Source organism: Chenopodium album, chromosome 3 (assembly GCF_948465745.1).
Source record: "Chenopodium album chromosome 3, dcCheAlbu1.1, whole genome shotgun sequence".
In the NCBI taxonomy this organism is placed as follows: Eukaryota; Viridiplantae; Streptophyta; class Magnoliopsida; order Caryophyllales; family Amaranthaceae; genus Chenopodium; species Chenopodium album.
The window spans coordinates 77,372,632-77,395,780 of record NC_137836.1 but is presented as its reverse complement, the minus strand read 5'-3'; the positions used below and the strand labels follow the sequence as shown (position 1 = coordinate 77,395,780).

The following is a 23,149-nucleotide window of genomic DNA, read 5'->3' as shown; positions in this document are numbered from 1 at the left end:
CTCATTATTTATAATTGTGTCTACGATATCCTGGTTGAATGATATTCTCTATTGGTTGGATGATATCCTCTAATCTACTGACTGAATGATATCCTCAATTGGCTATTGATATCATGGTCAGAATATGATATCCTCTATAGGCTATATGATATCATCCAACCATAATATCATATAGCCAATAGAGGATATCATCCATCCAACCATAATATCATATAACAAATAGAGGGTATCATCCATCCAGTAGAAGATATATATAGCCAATAGAGAATATCATCCAGCCAATATACGATAACAAAAATCCGTTGGACTAATGAATTCGCCAGGACACTTCTTTTCTCTTTTTTTAAAGTGCACAAAAAGAGAAAATTATACTGTACCATATATGTGTATAAAAGTTGTAATGTAATGAACTAATATTCAATGAAGGGACGTAATATGTAATGAATTAATGGCTAAATGATTTTATGGTAGTCATCCTTAAAATGACTACTGCTATACTCAATTTTGGTTTTGTCCGTCAAACTTAATTAAAAATCATTATGTGAAATAGCCTAAAGTTGATTCCAATAAGTGCAAAAGTTTAAAGACTACTAAAAAAAAAATGAAATTAATTGATTTTGCTACAATAAATTTACATAAATTGGAGGTAATTCTTAATCATTACTTTTTTGTTTGTAAAAAAACTTACATAACTAAACATTACTGAAAATAGTAGTTGCAGTAGGAGGTTTCAATTCAAAGTTACACCTTCCATGTATGAAATATTATAAACCATAGACATATTCATTAACTCATTACATATATACACTTAATCATTACGAGAGTAATGATTGATATCATCATTTAGTTGATTGCTTAGAGTTTTCCTTTTCATTTCATCAGCAAATCCTAATCATAAAAAAAAAAAAAAAAAATCTTAATCATTACGATCCCTTGAAAAAACAAATCTTACTCATTATGTAAGAAAATGAGGAAGTAAGGTATCTAGCTAGGAGAATAAATAAAGATGGGAAGGTGAAACCAATTTAATAAGGAGGTCAATCAAAACTCACATTGTATTTTTAGTTGCTCTTACAAAATATTTTTCAAACCAAAAAAAAGAAAAAAAAAAAAGAAAGAAAAACTGTTGTTTCATTTGAGCAATAAAAAACAAAATGGGAGACACGGGAAACTTAGGAAACAGGGAGGTGATGGATGATAAGCTTCTCCAAGCTGCCATGGATGGCAACCTGGTAAGCTTCGTGGAGGAAGCACGACACAATGAAATAGAAAGTGGCAGAAGTGAAGAGTATTTTCTGAGTCAAACCGAAGATAAAGAAAATATCCTTCACTTAGCAATCCTATATGGGCAAAATGAATTCATAGAAAAAGTTTTAAAGGGCGGGGAGTTATTGCCAAGAGTTGTAACTGATCAGCTGATTAAGCAGCAGGACTATCACAAGGAAACCCCTCTTCATGATGCGGTAAGGAGGGGAAACATCGAGTTTTTTAAGTTGCTCTTTGAATACCAACAGGGGCAGCAGGAGGCGCCGGTGGGTATGGCCTTGAGTATGAAGAACAAATTCGGCAACACACCGTTGCACCTTGCGCTTATCCAAGGCAAGAATGAGATAGCTACATTATTGGTGAAGCACTATCCTGACCTCGCTCACAGTGGAAAGAACTATAGAGGAAACACCCCACTTCATGTTGCGGCTGAGGAGGGCAACATCGAGTTTTTCAAGTTGCTCTTTGGATACCAAGAGGGGCAGCAGGAGGCTACGGTGATGACTCCAGTGGGTATCAACGCCGGCTTGAATATGCAGAACAATCAAGGAAACACACCCTTGCACATTGCGCTTATCAATGGTAAGGATGATGTAGCCTTATTGTTGGCAAAGCACTGTCCCGACCTCACTCGCAGTAGGGAAAACAATGACGGAAACACCCCTCTTCATGTTGCCGCAGAGGTGGGCAATACCGAGTGTTTCAAGCTGCTCCTTGAATATGATCTTAAGCAAGCAGAGGTCACAAATAAAGATGGCAACACGCCGTTACATGTTGCATTTATCAACTCCAGCCATGACATAGCAACATTGTTGTTCGAACGATGTCCTGACCTAGTTCGTGTAACCAACAATATGAAGGAGACGCTTCTTCATCTTGCAATCGAACAATACCGACATATCATTAGTAAGTTTTTTTTTTTTTTTGAGAGCCATTAGTAAGTTACTAAGTAATCTTAAATTAGAGAATACTTTTGCAATGATTATACTACGTACTTAATGATGACTATTAATATAGTTGACTAATTAATTAATGATTTAAAATAACTTTTGCAATACAAATAGATTAATAAAATATCTATAATCAACCCATCTACATATTTAATTTACACTATAACACACAATTTTTTTTTTTTTTTTTTTTTTTTTTTTTTTTTTTTTTTTACACTAATGGTGACCATTATTATTAGTTTAGCGTGGTAAATCTATAATATATATAGGTCAACAATCCCTAAGATGAATGGTTCTTTAATTTTTTTTTTTCAAAACTTAGTTTGGTCATTATTATACATCCATTTGATCGCCAATTTGTATTTGCCTCAACCTCCATAGAAAATACTTGATTGTTGGGTAAAAAAATATGAGTTAATGATTTAATATAAAGAAGATGATGAAATTAATTTGATTGCCAATTTGTATTTTTTTTTAAGTTTATGTTTTATACTTTATCATAGTGCTTGAAAATGAAGGATTTAAGATTTGGAATTATTATGCATGGTAGCTACAATTTTATAAGTCATTAAAAGCCATCCCTGAATAACAAGTAAAATTATATCACATTACACTTGAACATCATTAATTAATTTATTATGACGCAGAGTGAGGATTACTTGTCTACATATGTAATTACACAAAACCAATATTAATAAAATTTTCATTTGAAATTTAACTTGTTCATAATTAAGGTAATGCACAATTCATTTCATGTTAATAATCAAACAACCAAGTACTATGTATGCATCAATTTGTAGAAAGAGTCAATGTATATTTATCTAATTTATAGTAGACGATCTAGAAAATGACGTAGATTATTTTCTGATTTGCATAATTTGTTGAATCATTAGATTTACCAATCAAGAAGAGAGAAGATCTAAGTTCAAAATATCTTGACATGATAAAATTAATGATAGAGAAAGAGAGTTGTGTAGCATGTATGCAAGATGCAACAGGAGCGACTCCTCTACATAGGGCAGCATCAATCACCTCGACCTACACTCTACGGATCATTGGACTCTTGCTTGATCACTGTCCGCAATCGGTGGAGGTTCGTGATAATTCAGGCAAGACTATCTTGCACTTTCTCAAAACGATTCCGAGCTACAAAGAAGCCAAAGACTTGCTTGATATTCCAGAATTGTCTGGCCTCATAAATCATCAAGACAAAGATGGAAACACGCCATTACATTGGGCTGCAATGAATTTGAACCATAACATGGTGCGAGCTCTAATGGATTCCTCCGCCGAACAAAGCATTAGAAGAAACAATGATGGAATCACCGCTGAATCTTTGAATCAAGAACAATTTGAGGTAAGAACTAAGAACCGTCATTGATTCTAAAATTCTTTCATTTTATTTAAGGATTTTTTGTGAAAAACTACCTTTTATATACAACTTTTTGTGAAAAACTACCTTTTAAAAAAAATGTTGTAAATGACTACCTCTTTTTTTAAAAATGTTGTAAATGACTACCTCTTTTTTTAAAAATGTGGTAAATGACTATCACTTGCCGGAATCTGGTCGTTGACTCACTTTTCCGGCGTTGACCACCCACGTGCCGGTCACGTGGCTTTTATTTATTTTTCTTTTTTTTTCTATGCATGCACCACCAGCAATGCCGCCATCTTGGCCACCACCCCACCACCACAACACCTCAACCCACCTCAAAACACCCTTACAACCGCCCCCACGCATCCCAAAACCAACCCAACCCCACTTGAAACCGCCTCCACCCCGACAAATCCAACACAAACCCTCAATCGCTCCCCAATTCCACGACCCTCAAACAACAACATCATAACTCCTCAATTGAGGAAAGGAAAGGAAAGGAAGGCGATCTGGTTTTTGAGTGGGTTGGTCGGAAATCAAGAATCGAGGGAAAGGGGAATGGTTTTGAGGTGTTCGAGGGAATGATGAGTAGTAAATTGAAGGGGGTTGGCAAGGAAAGGGCTGCCGGATTCAATGGAAGTAGGGGTAGGGAGGGGAGTGCCCGAAAATTGATAATTTGTTTGAGGTTAGGGCTGCAATAAGGGTTAAGGAGGGCTAGGGGAAAGGAGCGCTGCAAGGGGTGGGGGATGCCGGAAATTGGAAAAGGGTGGCGGAGGGGCAACAAGCGCGGCAATCGGAAGTGTGTAGGGGTGGTCGGAAACTGGACAAGGGAAGGGAAGGTGACGGCGAAAGGGTAGGGGTGCTCGAAAACTAGAAAATGGAGGAGGGGGTGAGGGTGGTCGAAAACGAGAAAAGGCCGCCACATGGGGTGGTCAACGCCGGAAAAGTGAGTCAACGGCCAGATTCCGGCAAGTGGTAGTCATTTACAACATTTTTTAAAAAAGAGGTAGTCATTTACAACATTTTTTTTAAAAGGTAGTTTTTTCACAAAAAGTTGTATATAAAAGGTAGTTTTTCACAAAAAATCCTTTATTTAAATTAGGAATCTCTAATTTCTTATGTGAAATACTCTCTCCGTTTCTTAATAATGTTCTCATTTGAAATCTTTTGACATTTTTAAAATGAGAGTGAATCCTCTAAATTTTTCTGAATCTATAAGAAAATATATAGCCATATAGGGTCTAATTTGATTCGTACGGGTGAATACATTATAAATCTTTTAACTTTATTTTTTTCTTGTGTTAGATTAAAGATATTTACAGTTTAAGATTTGCAAAAACTTACATCGACTTACGTAAATAAAAATTGTCAGATAATATAAATTCCTTGATTAGAGTGATTTCCATTTATCAATATTTATAGGGTTACAATGAGAAACCTAATCATAGTATGTAACTATAAGATATGTACAAATATCAAAGATAATCTTATACAAAATATATCCTAAACCTAGGATGAGAATATTCTACAGATATTCTTTATCACACCCCCGCAGTCGGAGCGGGAGAAAATCGGATGCTCAAACTAGATCTGAATCACGCATCGAACGGCAAGGATAATATGGTAACACATGATCAAAATTAAAGAGAAGTAGTAGACATGTGCCGGCAGGGCCGTCCCAACCAATTTAGGGGTCCTGTGCTATTTTTAAATTAGGCCCCGATGATTTTAAAACGTATAATTTTAAATATGAAATTATGCTTTTATTATTTTTTAACTCTTGCTTTTAGCCTTCTTATTTTACATGATAAAACAAATAAAACTTATGTTTGTATTATTAAGTTTATGATTTTTTTTTTTGAAGGAATTATATGAATTTGATAATAGCATTTCAAATTCAAGTTTTATCAATTTTTTTCTGAGAGAAACTATATATATTTATCAATTTTTTTGAATAAATATGTTTATCAATTAATTAACCTAAAATGTAAAGTTTTATTAGTCAGTTTATTACACTAAAAGAATAGTAAAATAAAGGCTGGAAAAAAAAAGGAAAGAAAAGAGAATGGCAGAAATTTAAAAAAAAAATATTTTATATATATATATATATATATATATATATATATATATATATATATATATATATACACCAGAGCTTCATAGATCATGAAATATGCAATCACGAGGAACTATATTTTACCTGTATATTATTGATGACATGTACGTAATGCTACGTACAGGTGATCATGGAGAAAAAACAAATGACAATGGAGGTATGTGAAGCTACAGAAAGGGCAGATGTAACCTTTTTAAGAGAAAGATTACATCAATTTGGAATGATTTTTCTATTCCCGCGAGATTCCAACAGGAGGAACATCCTTCATAAATTATTGCAGTTAAACAGCGGAATGACTATGTTACACGCTGATTTTGTTGATTTCGTCAAACAAGTTGTTGAAAGGTTTCCAGAACTAATCTGTCAAGTAGACCTTAATGGAGACACTCCGCTTCATATCCTTGTCCAAAATCCTCCTGACACTATGATTCCTTCTACTTTGGAGTCATGCAATTATGAAGTGTTGCCATTGTCAAAATCACCCCTCGTGCTGCAACTGTTGGAGTTATTTTGTTCGTATTTTAATAGAGCTCAGGAAGAGGCTAGTGTAAAAGGAGGTCGTTATGACCCGCCATGGTTAGTGCAAAACGCGGTAGGCAATACACCTATTCATGAAGCACTCAGAGTAAATCATGGCAAGGAAGTGATCCAAAAACTATTAAAGCTGGATATTGCTGTCACTGCTAAATTGACAAACAATCTGAATGAAACACCTCTTCATCTCGTAGGTGGACGTCCTGAGAGTAAGTCACTTAAGTTCTGTTCTGTCCTGTGAAAACAAATGTGTCAAGTCATGTGATAACTTAATTATTTTACTTGATTAGATGCGGAAACACTGGACGAAGACGACATCAAAACATTGAAGGACGCAAATATGGAAGCGGCTATCACATTTGACAAGAATGGGCTAACACCTCTTTTAAGGGCGGCTCAGATTTATAATTTGAATACAATTTCAACATTTCTTAGTCAATCCCCTGAAGCAATATTTATAGCCGATGAAAAATATGGCAAGACACTCTTTCACCTTTTAATAAGTCAACCTTCATACTCCACTATGAAACTTCTTAAAGACGACCCAAAATTAAAAAGATTACTTGCCTATAATGATTATGAGGGAAACACGCCATTGCATTTGGCAATTCAAGGTGGACGCTTTGAGCATGCAATTACTTGTTTTAAGAATATGGAGCCTAAAGAGATAAACGATCTCCTAGAAACAGAGAATGATGCATGTACAACTCTTGGCGATTTAATAAGATCTGCACAAGAGATTCCTATTCAAGTAAGTTCTTATTATTCTACTCTTAGTTCCTTTTTTTTTCATTCCCAAGTTTATACATTTATACTGCGTATTACAGAAAGTACGAAACTGGCTTTTATGATTAATTGGAAGGATTATTATTTTTTGTTGACCCGCATCTCAAGTTATGTTACTATAATATAACAATGTGTAGTATATATAAAGCTAAGCTTTGCTGAAATTACAAATATATACATAACTTTTTTAAATTGAACGTGATTTAGTGTTTTGAAAAGGTGGCCGTTATAAAAACCTAACATGACGTCATGTAAGAAAGTGGTGGTAGTTTTTAATGTTTTGAAAAAAAAAATTAGGTGGTATGATACAATTAAAAAAAAAAAAAATTGAAGTGATAATGTAAAAATTGACTACTATAGATGGTATTTTTCAAAAATTCCTTTCTTTTTTAATTTAATTTCTTTAATTTGAATATCCTTTTCATTTTATCTTCTCTCACATAATTCTCTCTAATGATAGTTTGTACAGGGAGATGTACCATGCGCATGGTACATCCATTTCAATAACATATATATATATATATATATATATATATATATATATATATATATATAACACGATAATTTATGAGCATGTAATTTAAATAAGTAAATTACAATATTTTTCAACCCAGATATAATGGTAAACTAATTACTGCCACGGACAATGTCCCTGATCATTATAAATTTATTATTCCGTACTTTAATCAAACTATACTTGGGCTTTGTTTGTCACTAAGAAAATAATTTCTATTTTTTAAAGATGAGAGCTTATTAAGAATTGTAGTAAGTTGTTAATATAAGTTGGTTTGACTATAAGAATAAATTTTTTACATTAATATATATACGATAACTGAATCAAATCTTTATAATTTTGATGTCAATATATATAATACAAATTATTACTCTATAACTACAATTTATGAATAATTAATGCACAACAAATAAGATTAATTAAATTATAGTGCAATTATTAAGTAGTTTTCCAAGTTCCTGTAAAAAAAATAGTTTTTCAAGTTTAAATAGGGTGGTTATACATGTTAGTTGAGACGATTAATACAAGAGGGGGGGTGAATTGTATTGAGTTCCTAGTGACTACTTTTTGCGGATAAATAAACAATGCGTATAGGAACTTAAGCAAACACACAGTTTTTACAAGGAAACCTTCCAGGGCCCAACTGGAAGTAAAACCTCGACCCTACCTTAGGGATTTCAAACACAAAACACTTCACTATAATAGGGCAAACACCAAGTTACAACCTATTAGACACAGACCTTTATTTCACAAGTTCCTCAATGGACTTGCTACTTGATAGGACCCTATCCTACCCAATCTAAGTACCACACTTAGACTCACTCGTACCACCAAAGTACTACACGTACTGCCAAAGTACAAACTGCTTGTACCACCTAAGTACAAAACTACTCACAGCCTCACCAAAAGACTTAAACAAAACTGTGTAAAAATCAAACTATAAAATCACCCAAATAACCCAACCAATACAAATACACAATGCCTATTATGATAGGTAATCAATGCACGAAATCCGAAACTAATATGATAAGTTAAAAGCTTGGTAAACTTACTCGTTTAAAGCACTTAGATTTCTTCACGCATAAACTCACAAAAACCTAAAACATTTTTCTCTCTACTATTTATACAAGTAATACTTGTATAGAAAGTAGGTTTTCTAAAAAGATAAACATGTTAACTTAACTTATCTTTTATTAAACACGGTTTTTGTAAATCAAGTAGAATAAAATCTTTTCTGAAAATAAGAATAAAAGATTTTATAAAGAACACTTATCTTTCTTAATAAACCGACTTTAGATAAAAAAATAATCTTTTTGTTACGAAATCTTTTCCTAAAGTCTATCTTTTATTATCTTCCATATTTATTTTATTTACCAAGCAAACTTATCACGTTTCTAACAAATCTCGTGCACTAACCTACTTACCATATTTACAATAATTTCTAAGAATAAACTTTAACAATTATTGCTGCGCCGCATTCTGATCAGATGAATTACTTGGGCTTCAAGCATATCAAGTTCCACCAAAGAACTTAACAGCTAGTCTTCGAGTTCCTGTTAGGGAACGTTCCTGTTAGGGAACTTAGTTCTTGTTAGAGAACTCTTCCTCTGATTTGTTTAACTTCTTCAATAAAGATCTTCTTCATGTCTTCTTAGATTCAGACAGATCTTCAATCACCAAGATTATTCTGCACCTTGACTAATCACACACTAGAGAACCTTTATTAGATGAGTTTGCTTTTAGTTTAAGTTCCTCATCATCAAAACCTTTATGCTTCAACAATTTCCCCCTTTTTGATGATGACAAACTTAAGCAAACTCTAGAATAAGTTAAACAAAATAGAGGGTCGTATTTTTGATTTTATTTTAATTTTTTTTTATTGACAGAAAGTAAAAACTCAAACAACAAAAAAAAAAGCAAAATAAAATTAACAAAAGTTAAACAAAATAAATTTGAGCATCATAACAGAGAAATCTGATACTCTATTAACTAAAACCCAGAACAACTATAGCCTACAAGTTTGCTTCATCTTTTCCCCCTTTTGGCATTATCAAAAAGTTCTGGTTTTCAAGTTAGTAAGCATCTAGCCACAGCCCCATAAGCAATTCATCGAGTGCGGGAAACTGAAGGCAACGCTGCTAACTTCCCTTAGGAAAGTTCCACTCTCCTGTTTAAGCATTCATAATAGACAAGTGTATATATGCACAGACAGTTCCAAAAGCATTCATTAAAATAAAAGAGATTAATCATCCTGCTTAAAGTGTTTACAAACCAAAATATTGACATATTAAAAACAAACTGAAAATGTTCATGACTGCTAAGGAAGTTAGGATAGGCTATTTTAGGAAAGCTAAACAGGAAATGGCTAGGTTTGCAAAAGGTCCAGAATCTGCTTGTTGTCTTCCTTCTGTTGTGCAATGAGAGCTTCCAACATTTGCTCAAGACCCTCCAGTTTCTGTTGGAACTTCTCCTCCTGTTCCTTCAGAACCTTGTCCTGAGCCTGCACTGATTTCTTCAGTTCATTTAGTGCCTTTCCCTGCTCCTGCACCTGTTTTTCCAACTTCTTAAACTGAGCCTGCCCAGCAGATTCCTTGGCTTGAATTTCAACCCTCTCCATTCTATCGACCAATTCAGCCACTTGCCCTTCAAGTACTTTGTCATCAGTATCCAGCTCCAATGGTTTCTCCATGCTGGTCTGAGGCATAGCACTTTCAGATAACCTCCTGCTTTTCCTAACAGGTTTATCACTCACTTCCTTTTGTTTTCTTTTTCCTGTTGACTTCTCAGCCTTCTCTTCTTCCTTCTCTAACTTCTAAATCTTACCCTGAACTACCTCTAAGCTTAGACCTGCCAGAGTATCAGCATCAATTACATTCTCTGGTTTCTCATCCAAGCCCACATACTTCCCTTTAAGCTTAACACCAAGACTCTCAAAAACTGTAGACAGAATAGCCCCATATCCAACTTTTGTTCCACTTGGAACACAATGTGCCAAGTGTTGATACATAAGTGATGGAAATTAATTTTAATTCTCCTTGATAGACAGAAAATTACATCCATGTCCATCAAACAAGCTTCACCCTTCTTTGCAGTTCTTGGTAAGATGGTCTTCTTAACAAGATTGAATAATAGTTTATTTAAAGGACTCAAATCATTATGACTCATAATGTTCTTCCCCCTTTTTCCTCCTAGGGCTTCAACTATGTCACCACTCAAGTAATTTCCAACCTTGACACTTGACTTACCCTTAATGTAAGTCTCATACCCTTCCATCGGGGTTCTCAGAATTTTACTCAGTGTTTCCACATCTAATTCAATATTCACTTTACTCACCTTACTGGTTATTATTCCCAATTTTGCTTCAAAGTGTTGACAGAATTCAGTCATAGCAGTCGGATACATCAAATTATTAGAAACTTTAACCAACAGATATTCCCAGCCTTAGAACTTAATTATATCAATAAATTCTAGAAATCTAGCACTCCTACACCAGTTTAAATCAATTCTATGACCAACAACGTACCTATCAGCTTGAATTTCAAGCTTAGCCTGATCAATTTCTTCCTCGTCCTCCGATTTCTCTTTTTCAGAACCCTCCTCTTCCAAATTGCGAGTAAACTCCTCAACTTCCTTAATGTGATCCTCCAGTGACTTTTCTTGACCTTTCTTGGCCTTCCGCTCTCTCAATTTGTCAAGCACTGTCTTGGTGATGTTTTCTAATTGTTCGGGGTTAGGGTTTTGCATGTTGGAAGATGGTGGATTTATGATTTGAGTTTCGGTGTGAGAGACAATCGGAAGTGATGAAACTTCTTCTTGTTCAGAGGAATGGTTGTGGTGTGAGTTTTCAGACGAGCTTAGTGAGGTGATTATGGCCATAGTTTTTTCTTCGAAAGGGTTTTAGAATAGTGTAGAAGTTTTTCACAGTGGAGTAAATGATTTTGACAGTGTGATGATGTAAGGTGGTTGAGAGTTCCTTTTATAATTAATGAAGCGGTGTAAAGAATTTTAAGGGTTTTCAAAGAAGTCATTAATTGAACAAGTTCAATGAATTTTCCAAAAATAAAACACGCAGGAATGAATTTACCAAAATTTATTTTCTTTCCAAATTCATTTAACTTTTAAAATAAGATCACTGTTCACAAATACGCAATTGGAACACGCTTTCTACATATATACATTGTACATTACTACTAGCAAAATTAATTGAGTGTTTAATGAACTAACCTTCAGTAATCAACAACGGTGACACTTCAGCTAAGTTTAGCACACGAGAATTGTGCTAAATGCTCTTTTCGCTCTATTTCCATTATTTTTGACTTTGCCATACCTAGGAACTTCAGAAGCAATCAATTCAGCTTGATCATTCCAAGTTCCAGTCTCAATTTCTCATACCTTTCTCTGCTCAAGGGTTTGGTCAAAATATCTGCAAGTTGATATTCTGTACTACAAAATTCCAATTTTATGTTCCCTTGTTCCACATTATCTTTTAGAAAGTGATGCCTTATGTGGATGTGTTTTACTTTAGAGTGTTGAACTGGATCTTTAGAAATACAAATAGCACTTGTGTTATCACAATAGATAGGTACACATTCAAAAATAAGACCAAAATCTCTAACCTGTTGTTTTATCCAAAGTACTTGTGAGCAACATGCTGCTGCTGCCACGTATTCAGCTTCAGCTGTAGATAGAGCAACTGTGTTTTGCTTCTTGGAACCCCAAGAAACTAAACAAGGTCCTAAGAACTGTACCATACCTGAAGTGCTTTTTCTGTTCACTAAATCACCTGCATAGTCAGCATCAGTAAAGCCATGCAAATCAAATGAGTCACTTCTAGGATAGAAGAGACACAAGTCATCAGTTCCTTTCAAGTATCTAAGGATTCTCTTTACTGCTTTCAGGTGAGACTCCTTTGGGTTTGCTTGGAACCTGGCACACAAACCTACACTGAAAGATATGTCAGGTCTACTAGTTGTTAAGTAAAGTAAAGATCCTATCATGCCTCTGTACATAGGTTGATCAACACAAGTTCCTGAAGGATCATCATCCAATCTGGTTGCAATACCCATAGGAGTATCATTAGTCTTAGCATTGTCAAGCTTGTATTTTTTGATTAGTTCCTTGATGTACTTTTGTTGATGGATCATGATTCCTTTCTCGGATTGCTTTATTTGCAGTCCAAGGAAGAAATTTAATTCTCCCATCATGCTCATTTCAAATTCTCCACTCATCAAGTCAGCAAAATACTTGCACAAAGATTCATTAGTTGCACCAAGCAGAATATCATCAACATAAATTTGTACAACTAATATGTCAGTTCCATTTGATTTTAAAAACAGTGTTTTATCTATTTTACCACGTTTAAAACCATTTTGTAATAGGAACTTTGACAATCTTTCATACCATGCTCTAGGAGCTTGCTTCAGTCCATAGAGGGCTTTGTCAAGCTTGTAGACATGGTTTGGGAACTCTGGATTTTCAAATCCAGGAGGTTGTTCCACATAGACTTCTTCATTTAAAAATCCATTTAGAAAAGCACGTTTTACATCCATCTGGAACAACGTGAATCCCATATAAGCAGCAAAAGCAATAAGTAAACGAATAGCCTCTAACCTGGCTACTGGAGCAAATGTTTCTTCATAGTCTATTCCTTCTTGTTGATTGAAACCTTGTACAACTAGTCTAGCTTTATTTCTGACAATAATACCATGCTCATCTAGCTTGTTCCTAAATACCCATTTTAGACCTATTGTCTTCTTATCTTTGGGTCTAGGTTCCAGATGCCATACTTTGTTTCTTTCAAACTCATTTAGTTTAGCTTGCATAGCATTAATCCAGTCTGCGTCAGTTAAAGCTTCAACATAATTCTTTGGTTCCATAGAAGAAAGGAATGCATAAAATGCACAGAAGTTCCTAAGCTGAGATCTAGTATGAGTTCCTTTTGTAATATCACTCATGATTGCATCAACAGGATGTGATTTATGATGTTTCCAACGTTTAGGAGTAAAGTCCTTCACTGGATACAATCTTTCCTGTTCATTGTTGACTGGTTCTTCTGTAGGAACTTGTTCTTGAACCTCAATTGGAACTTCGACAGGATTCTCCTCATTTTGATTCTGATCTTGTTCTTGAACAGGAGTTCCTGGAACATTCTCTATTTCTGGTTCTTCATTTGCTTCCAGATTCGTTTGCTCATTATTTTCCACTGGCTGCTTCTGCGATGATGTTGATTTTTCATCTGGATCTGTCTTGCGAACAAGTCTAATTTCAAAATCATTATCACAATCATGTACATCATTTAAAGACTGTTCAGTTTCATCAAATATAATATGTACAGATTCCTCAACACACATTGTCCTTTTATTATAGACTCTATATGCTTTACTATTAGAGGCGTATCCTAGGAACACAGCCTCATCACTACGTTCACCAAACTTTCCCAAGTTCCTTTTACCATTGTTATGAACAAAACATTTACAACCAAAGGATCTAAAGTAAGAAATATTAGGTTTTCTCCCTTTGATTAACTCATAAGGAGTTTTGTTGGTGATGGCTCTAACTGATACTCTATTAAGGATATATCATGCTGTATTCACTGCTTCTGCCCAGAAGTTCCTGAGCAGATTACTTGAGATCAACATTGTCCTGGCCATGTCTTCAAGGCTTCTGTTCTTGCGTTCCACTACTCCATTTTGTTGAGGAATCCTAGGGGCAGAGAAGTTGTGATCCATTCCATGTTCAGTACAGAATTCATCAAATTTTGAGTTTTCGAATTCTGTGCTGTGATCTGATCTGAGGTGAATTAATGAATTACCTGTTCTTCTCTGTTCTTTCTTTACAAAAGCTACAAATTCATCAAAAGTTTCATCTTTACTTACAAGAAAAAAAACCCAAGTAAACCTTGAAAAATCATCAACAATAACCATAACATATCTCTTACCACTTCTACTTTGGATTCTCATAGGACCACATAGATCCATATGAACAAGTTCCAAAGGCCTTTTGGTACTTACCATTTTCTTGGACTTGAAAGAAACTCGAGTCTGTTTTCCTCTAACACAAGCATCACACACTTTGTCATACAGGAACTTAATACATGGAAGACCTTCCACTAGTTCCTTAGATCTCAATTTATCAAGTAGAGTAAAACTTGCATGTCCAAATCTTTTGTGCCATAATAATGGATCATTCTCAATGACACTAAGACATGTTAAAATACTATTAGGAACTTCGTTAAGATCAACAACATATGTGTTTCCTTTACGAATTCCTTCGAAGATGATGTTCCCAGTGTCATTATGAATGATTCTGCACTTATTAGAAGTAAAGCTTACAGAGTTACCTTTGTCACAAAATTGTGAAATACTCAGCAAGTTGTGTTTGAGCCCCTCGACCAAAAATACATTATCAATCGCATGGGAACTTGACCTTCCTACTTTGCCGATAGCAACTATTTCTCCAGTCATGTTATCACCAAAGGTCACAGTTCCCCCATAGTAGGCATCCAGTGAGAGAAATCTAGATTTATCTCCAGTCATGTGCTTAGAACAACCACTGTCGAGGTACCAAGTGTTGTTCCCCCTCACTGGAACCTGCATGAGAAATCAAACATTAGGTTCAGGAACCCAGGTTTCCTTGGGTTCCTGTGTAACAATAGTAGGTTTTTTCTTTTCGATCCATATCTGTTCTACATGCCTTTTATTTTTCTGTGAAATCTTTTCTTTCTTAGGACACTTAACTTGTTTGTGTCTAGTATTCCCACAGAAATAGCATACTATACTACTTGGCAGGTCAACATATTTCTTTTCTTTTTGGAACTTCTTTTTGAAACCCAAACCTTCTGTTCTTTTGGTTTGAGCTTTGGAAATCCAGTCAGGAACTCTGTATTCTATGGGTTGTTTGCCTTTCCTGACTTTCTCAAGTTCCCCCTCAAGTCTTGCTTTATTCGCTTTTATAGTTTCCAAATCAGATTTTAGTTTTTTAAAATTCGGATATTGAGCAAGTGGAGGAACTTCAGAATTAGGAGCATTAAGACAGAGTTTCATCAAGGATAGTTCCACATTCAACATTATGTTATCATGTTTTAACCTGTCAATAGTTTCTTTTAAATAGTTATTATCATCAAACAGACTAAAGAATCTATATTGAATATCAAATTTCATATTATCAACCCACTGACTGTTTTCTTTAAAAGTAACCAAGGCTTCATCACTTTTATGTTTAGCTTTATGCAGATCTTTAAGATCTTCTTGAATCTCCAAGACAGTTGATATTAAGTTTTCTTTAGAGTAATGTCTAAGTTCTTTTTGAGAAAACCGTACCTCGGATTCTAGTTCCTTCAGCTTTGCCTTTTCATCTATTTTGGCCAACAAACATACATGAGCAGTTTCCTCTGGTGGTTGTTCTTCCTCTTCCTCAGAATCTGAATCTCCCCAAGCGGCTAACATGACTTTCTTTACATTGTCCTTGGTGAAATAAGGTTTGTAGACTCTTGACTCTTTGGATTGCTCCTTGCCTTTAGTCTTTCCTTTCTCGCCGTCTGGTAAGGGACAATCTTTAATGAAATGATCTTTTGAGCCGCACTTGAAACATGTTGTGTTTCTGGAACTTGCATATTTCTTGTTCCTATCAAACTTCTTATAGTTCATCATCCTCTTGAACTTTCTAACTAGCATTGCCATCTCTTCCTCATCAGCCTCTGATTCCTCCGAGTCTTGAGCCTTAAGAGCTAGACTCTTGTTTTTGGAACTTTCAGAGTTGGAACTCAGATGTAGTTCATGAGTCATCAATGATCCAGCTAGTTGTTCCATGTTGAACTTTGTGAAGTCCTTAGCTTTCTGCATAGCAGTAACCTTTGACCTCCATCGTTCATCTTGTGGTAGACTCCTCAAGATCTTCCTAGCCTGTTCATCAATTGGAATGTGCCTGCCAAGGGAATTCAATTCATTAATAATATCATTGAACCTAGTAAACATCTCCTCTATGGTTTCCTTTGATTGCATTTCAAACCTTTCATATCTAGACATCAACAAATCAATTTTAGAACGTTTTACCTCATTAGTACCTTTATGAGTTACCTCTAGTAGATCCCAAATCTACTTAGCAGACTTGCATCCCATGATACGATTATGTTCATGAGGTCCAAGTCCACAATGCAAATATTTTATGGCTAAAGCATTCAATTCAAGTTTCTGATAGTCTTCTTTATCATAATCAGAAATAGGTTTAGGAACTACCTCGTTCTTTTCATTGGTTATGGTTATTTCAAAATCACCGGCTTCAATAACACGCCAAACCTGGTAATTTTCAGCCTTAATGAATATCTCCATCTTGTTCTTCCAATAGGTGTAGAACTTACCATTGAACATCGGAGGACGTTGGGTGGAATACCCTTCTTCAAGTTTCTCTTTGTAATTCACTCTCCAGGAACTTACTCAGCAAAGTTATTCGCTTATACAAGAGTACCTCGCTCTGATACCAATTGTTAGTTGAGACGATTAATACAGGAGGGGGTGAATTGTATTGAGTTCCTAGTGACTACTTTTTGCGGATAAATAAAAAATGCGTATAGGAACTTAAGCAAACACACAGTTTTTACGAGGAAACCTTCCAGGGCCCAACTGGAAGTAAAACCTCGACCCTACCTTAGGGATTTCAAACACAAAACACTTCACTATAATAGGGCAAACACCAAGTTACAACCTATTAGACACAGACCTTTATTTCACAAGTTCCTCAATGGACTTGCTACTTGATAGGACCCTATCCTACCCAATCTAAGTACCACACTTAGACTCACTCGTACCACCAAAGTACTACACGTACTGCCAAAGTACAAACTGCTTGTACCACCTAAGTACAAAACTACTCACAGCCTCACCAAAAGACTTAAACAAAACTGTGTAAAAATAAAACTATAAAATCACCCAAATAACCCAACCAATACAAATACACAATGCCTATTATGATAGGTAAGCAATGCACGAAATCCGAAACTAATATGATAGGAAAAATTAGAAAAAATAATCTCGACTTTCATCAATTTTTGTAGAATAATCCCAACTTTCATTTATTCTGGAATAATTCCAACTTTGGGGGGTCTTCTTTTTCTTCAATCCAAAACCGCTCAACGAAAGTCAATGACCTGTAGTAATAGGTTATGTGCCACGTGTCAAGCTGCAATTGGTCCAAAAAAAATAATTTAATTTTGTAAAGAAAAAATAATTTTAAAAAAACAGATTACCCTTAATCCCCTGCCTGCCACCGTAACCCCCACCACCACCACCAACTGCCACCGCCAGCCACGCCTACCCCTCCCTTCCCCTGCCCAAAATGTGCGCCCCTTTCCCCCCAAAACCTCTATGCCGGTGTTTCGACCCACCTCCACCCCCAATCCCCTCCTTTTCCATTCGAAACCCCTCCCGAAAACCCTCCAACAACCACTTCCTCACCGTCAAAAACCTTAGCAGCTAGGATTTTCAATGGTGGGGGAAGGGTGTTTAGGGATTTTCGGGAGTTAGGGAGAGATTTAAAGGAAGTTTCGAGTGGTGGTGGGGGCTGGAACAGGAGTTGCGAGTGGTGGTGGCGGCGGAAAAGGAGGGGAGGAAGCTGGGTCGCATCATCGGCGTTGGGGGAGGGGGGAAACCGGCGTTGCTGGGGGAGGGGAGTAGAAGCAGCCGACGGAGATGGGGCGTATCATCGGCGCAGGGTGGCCGGATTTGGTGTTTTGCTGTTTTTTTTTTAAAAAAAAAAAGAATTTTGTTTTTTTTTTTATATTTTTTAAACCAATTAATGTGTGACACGTGTCACTTTTTAAAAAAAAAAAAAAAAAACCAAGAAATCCATTAAACCGGTAACCGGTATTTGGGATTGAAGAAAAAGAAGACCCCCCCAAAGTTGGGATTATTCCAGAATAAATAAAAGTTGAGATTATTCTACGAAAATTGATGAAAGTTGGGAATATTTTTTCTAATTTTTCCCTTTATATTACAACTAATTTTGTGCCCAAGTCGTTTTATGTAGTATTAATTTTAGAATAAACCTTTTGGCTTGAATGTTAAATACGATCATTTTTTTTTCAAATGAGACAAAGCCATTAGATATGATCATATAATTATAAATGAATCTTATTTAAAAGAACGTTTTAAAACGAATTTTATGATAGAAATATAACCGAGTTATTAGATTTTTATTACTGTAATAGTTATGCATGGTTGATTTTTCATATATAAAATATTATTAGTGTATCGATAATAAAACTCTATACAACAATTTATCTTCAAAAATCTATCCAAAATTCAATTATTTAGCATCCTATTTATCACCTACGTGGCACGACACTTGGTAAAAAAACTAGAATGGCAAGTGTCACTGTCTCATGACCTGACTGCGAGACCAGCTTTATATATTAGTGATATGATATAAAGTTTCAAATAATAAATTTTATCTTACAAAAAAATTATACACTAAATTTTATCTTACAAAAGTTACCATAAAAATAGTTTGTCAAAGTTACCCACAAACTAACCATCTTACAAAAAATTAACGTACATTCGTCTTACATAAGACTTACTCCTATAACATATACTAAAAGCGAATTATGGTGACATATTATTTCAATATTTTCCTCCACAATTACGTGCTAAAAAACATTGATCTAGAAAAAAATATATATTTTTCCAACTTTTGAGTTATGACTTTCACTTTAAATAATACTAGTTTTATGCTCCATCGTGCAATGTCCGGGTATCTATTGAATTTTAAGATAAATTTTTAATCTATATATCAAATTTTAAAACATATCATTGATACTAAATTAGTTAGGAATTAATGTGCTTTTATGACGATTTGGTATCTAGTAGGAATGTAATGACTAATAATAATGTTGGTAAAAATATTCGATTTAATACATTAAAAAAAATAAGTAAATAAAATAAATGTTTAAAGCTCGTTAGGTTGACCCGAACCCAAAACTCTAGCAAGAGTTGAAAATTTCTTGACTATTGACCTGAAGTGACCTAATCCGAGATGACTCATGACCCGACCCTAATTAACAAGTAATAAAATTCTATTAGATTGTTAAGTATATTATTTTAACCAATTCAATTAGAATACTACGTATATTAAAAATGTATGTTTACGCTTTGAACTACTTCCTTCCCTCAAAAAAAAAATATTATGATATAAAAAATAAATTTATATGATAATTTTTTAGAATTCTAATATAATAATTTTATTAAAATTATAATTCAGTTTTAAAATGTATGTTTACGCTTTGAACTACTTCCTTCTCTCAAAAAAATATTATCATATAAAAAATAAATTTATATGATAATTTTTTAGAATTATAATATAATAATTTTATTAAAATTATAATTCAATTTATACAAATGAAATATTTTATTTTATAAAAAATAAAACTCTAAATTAACAATTTTATCCTTAAATTTTATCCAAATAGAGTTTTAAACTAATTTTTTTCTTAATCTTATGAAGTCTATTTAAATTTATTCAATGTGGCGCGACACTTGGAAAAAAATTTGACACGTCAAGTGTTGTTGCCTCGTGACCTGACTAAAAGTTTAGCTTTATATATTAGTTATATGATAATATAAAAAATCAAACATCCTAAAACATTAAATTGCTTATAATAAAATTTATTTATTTTCTCTTGCATGTTTAATTTAATTATTTCTTTTCGGTGAATATATATATTGCATACTTTTTAATATTTGCTGAGTTGCTTAGTTCTATTGTATACTCTTTTTATATATTAATTTCATTATACTTATTTAATAATAATAGATTTAACCTAGTTATATTATGAAACTTAATGTTAATACATTTAACAATATATTTTATGACAAAGTATGTTTAATTTTTATTTAGTTTGTAAAAATAACTAAAGTCAAGTGAATACATGATTAGTGAAAAAATTTCAATGCATGTGTCAGTTATTCTAGGACGGAGGGAATAGTCACCTTCTAGACGATATAATTACTTTTTAGAAGATATAATAATTATTTTTGTTGTGAGTCATATTTTGAATGATTTGGTTGCGCTTTACATACTTTAGTTGGATGGTATTATCACTATTCTAAAAATATATAATCATCAAAAAATATAATTATCACTTTTTCTAAAAATTTAATTACTTTTCTTGATAATATAATTATCTTTTGGATGATATTATTACATTTAGAATGAAATAATTAGTTTTTGAATGATATATTTACTTCTTGAATAATATAATTACATTTCAAATCAATCAATCAATAATCAATAATCAATAACTATATACTAAAAAACACACCAGTAGTGACACATGTCAGTTTCTGGTGTGTCATTAGTATTTTTTAAATTTTAATTAAAAAAAATTGTAAGATTTAATTACTATATATATGAGCAATGATTTGTTTTTTAAAATATATTGACATTCAATTAACTAATATGGAAAATATAATCTCAAAATATATTCTTTGTAAAATATTTTTAAAAATTACAATCTTATACTATAAGTTTATATCTGGAAAATATAATATCTACTTCAAGGATACAATTGAGACAGACAAAAGTTAATAACTAAAAAAAAAAGACATTCCAGTATATGATCAGATTGATCACTGATAAGTATATAGTTACAAATTTTTTCGTCAAAACTCATATTCTCTCCCATTTTTAATTCTTCTTTTATGGTTTTTTAAGATTTTTTTTTTTCATTCCTATAATAAATTTTAATCTTTATCTTTCTATATTAGGCTAATAATATAGATTTTCTTATATGGTTGAAACATTAGAATGTAAATTAAGCATGATATTCCATATTTCATTATGTCACATACTTTATTTTGTCCGTGATAAATTTAGACAATTTATATACTTTGTATTATATTCTATATCAATTAAATATAAAAATAAATCGATAATAAATAATGATAAATATAATAACCGTGCATGGCACGAGACCTAACCTAGTAATATAATATTTTTCACAATAGATGGTCAGGTGCACAATAAGTAATGGTTCACTCGGTCTATTCTAAAATGTTAATAATTCCACCATTCTTCATCCTCGACCGTAACTAAGACATACATATATACCTTTTGGTACACAGCTTCAAGAATTGCTGAAAAATCATGGATTAGTGGTGGGTATTCGAAGCGTTTGGGATGTTCCTACATCACAAATTCAAGAATACGCAAACACAATGGGTGTTGTAGCAGCTCTCATAACAACAATAACGTTCACAGCAGCATTCACTGTCCCGGGTGGAAATGTCGAAGGTAATAAAGGGTTTCCAGCTCTGATAAGTAAGGCAGCATTTCAGGCTTTTATGATCTCAAACATATTGGCAATGTGCTTGTCAATGACGGTCTTATTTTGCTTGCTTTGGGTCATCGCTACGACTGATAAAAGCAAGTCAGTGGTGTTAATGGATTTCAGCCTGTTATTGCTACTATTATCATTATACGCTACATTGGTCGCTTTCATGACAGGAGTGTATGCTACAACCATCCATGCCGAACCCTGGATTGCCATCATCACTTTAGTTATGTGCTCTTTGTTAATACTGCTCATGCACAAAAAACTTGTCATTGATTATATGGTTCCTGCTGTCAAATTAGGATTTACTACATGGTTTGGTTCGTACAATGTGAAATTGAAGGAAAATTGAAGAAATTAAGGCGCGTTTTTAGCTGCAGCGCTCTTTGATCGGCGGTTTGATTGGATTAGATGATTGATTAATGATGTTGATCATCCATCTTAGCTTGACTTCCTTCTCAAAATTTCATCAGCAAGTAATTATAACATCATCGGTTGCATTTCCTACCAAAAATTTTAAAAAAAAATATATTGTAATTTTTTAATGTCGTTTAATTTTTTTTTTTTTTTTTTTTTTTTTGAAGAAATAATGTCATTTAATTCTATCAAACTTAAATGTTATAAAAATGTTATGGAAATTATCAAGTCTACTTTTTTTTTTTTTTTTTTTTTTGAAGAATATCAAATCTACTTTATCACTTAACTAGGTGAAGCCCATGCAATGCATGTTTTGTTTGAATTTTTGAAAATAATTTTATTTAATTAATGTGCTATATATAATTGGTTATATATTTAGATAAAATTCTTAATATAAAAAGATAATATTTTATATTTAATTAATTTAAATTTCAAAATCTCATTCGTCAATTTTGCTTACGTGGCATTTAAATTATTTAATTATAATTTAAATTAATCTCATTCGCCAATTTTTCTTACATGGCATTTGAACTATTTAATTAAAAGGTTTTAAAAATCTCTTATTTAATTGGCTACTACTAAAATCTATAATCCTACATGGCAGACTAAGAGAATTAGATCCTACGTGGCACTTTAAAAACTCGGGAAAAAAACTCCCCTTTATATATATACTAGTTTGGTGCCATGTGCGATGCCCGAGATGTTTATTTAATTTTAAGATAATTTTTATATCGATGTACCAAATTTTTAAAATGTATCATTGATTCAAAATTAGTAAGGAATTGATATGGTTTTATAACAATTCTTGACCCGTACCCTCAAGTGACTCGACCCAAAATAACCCATAACTCGACTCAATTGACAGGTTTAC

General features: G+C 33.4%; 1 protein-coding gene across 1 annotated transcript; it reads left to right on the top strand.

Annotated features, from left to right (window-relative positions):
• Positions 1-1,047: 1,047 nt before the first annotated feature.
• LOC145617622 (uncharacterized) lies at positions 1,048-22,455 on the top strand. Its single transcript, XM_081672346.1, has 5 exons — positions 1,048-2,172; positions 3,110-3,573; positions 5,832-6,450; positions 6,532-6,992; positions 21,653-22,455. The coding sequence occupies exons 1-5, from the start codon at positions 1,155-1,157 to the stop codon at positions 22,211-22,213; spliced, it is 3,123 nt and encodes a 1,040-aa protein (XP_081528472.1). The 5' UTR covers positions 1,048-1,154; the 3' UTR covers positions 22,214-22,455.
• Positions 22,456-23,149: the final 694 nt, after the last annotated feature.

Excerpts from the sequence above, each read along its gene's own strand:
- LOC145617622 (XM_081672346.1), top strand. The coding sequence starts at position 1,155 with ATGGGAGACACGGGAAACTTAGGAAACAGGGAGGTGATGGATGATAAG. Across the intron at positions 3,574-5,831 it reads TGAATCAAGAACAATTTGAG|GTGATCATGGAGAAAAAACA; the intron begins GTAAGAACTAAG and ends TGCTACGTACAG. Across the intron at positions 6,993-21,652 it reads CACAAGAGATTCCTATTCAA|CTTCAAGAATTGCTGAAAAA; the intron begins GTAAGTTCTTAT and ends TTTGGTACACAG.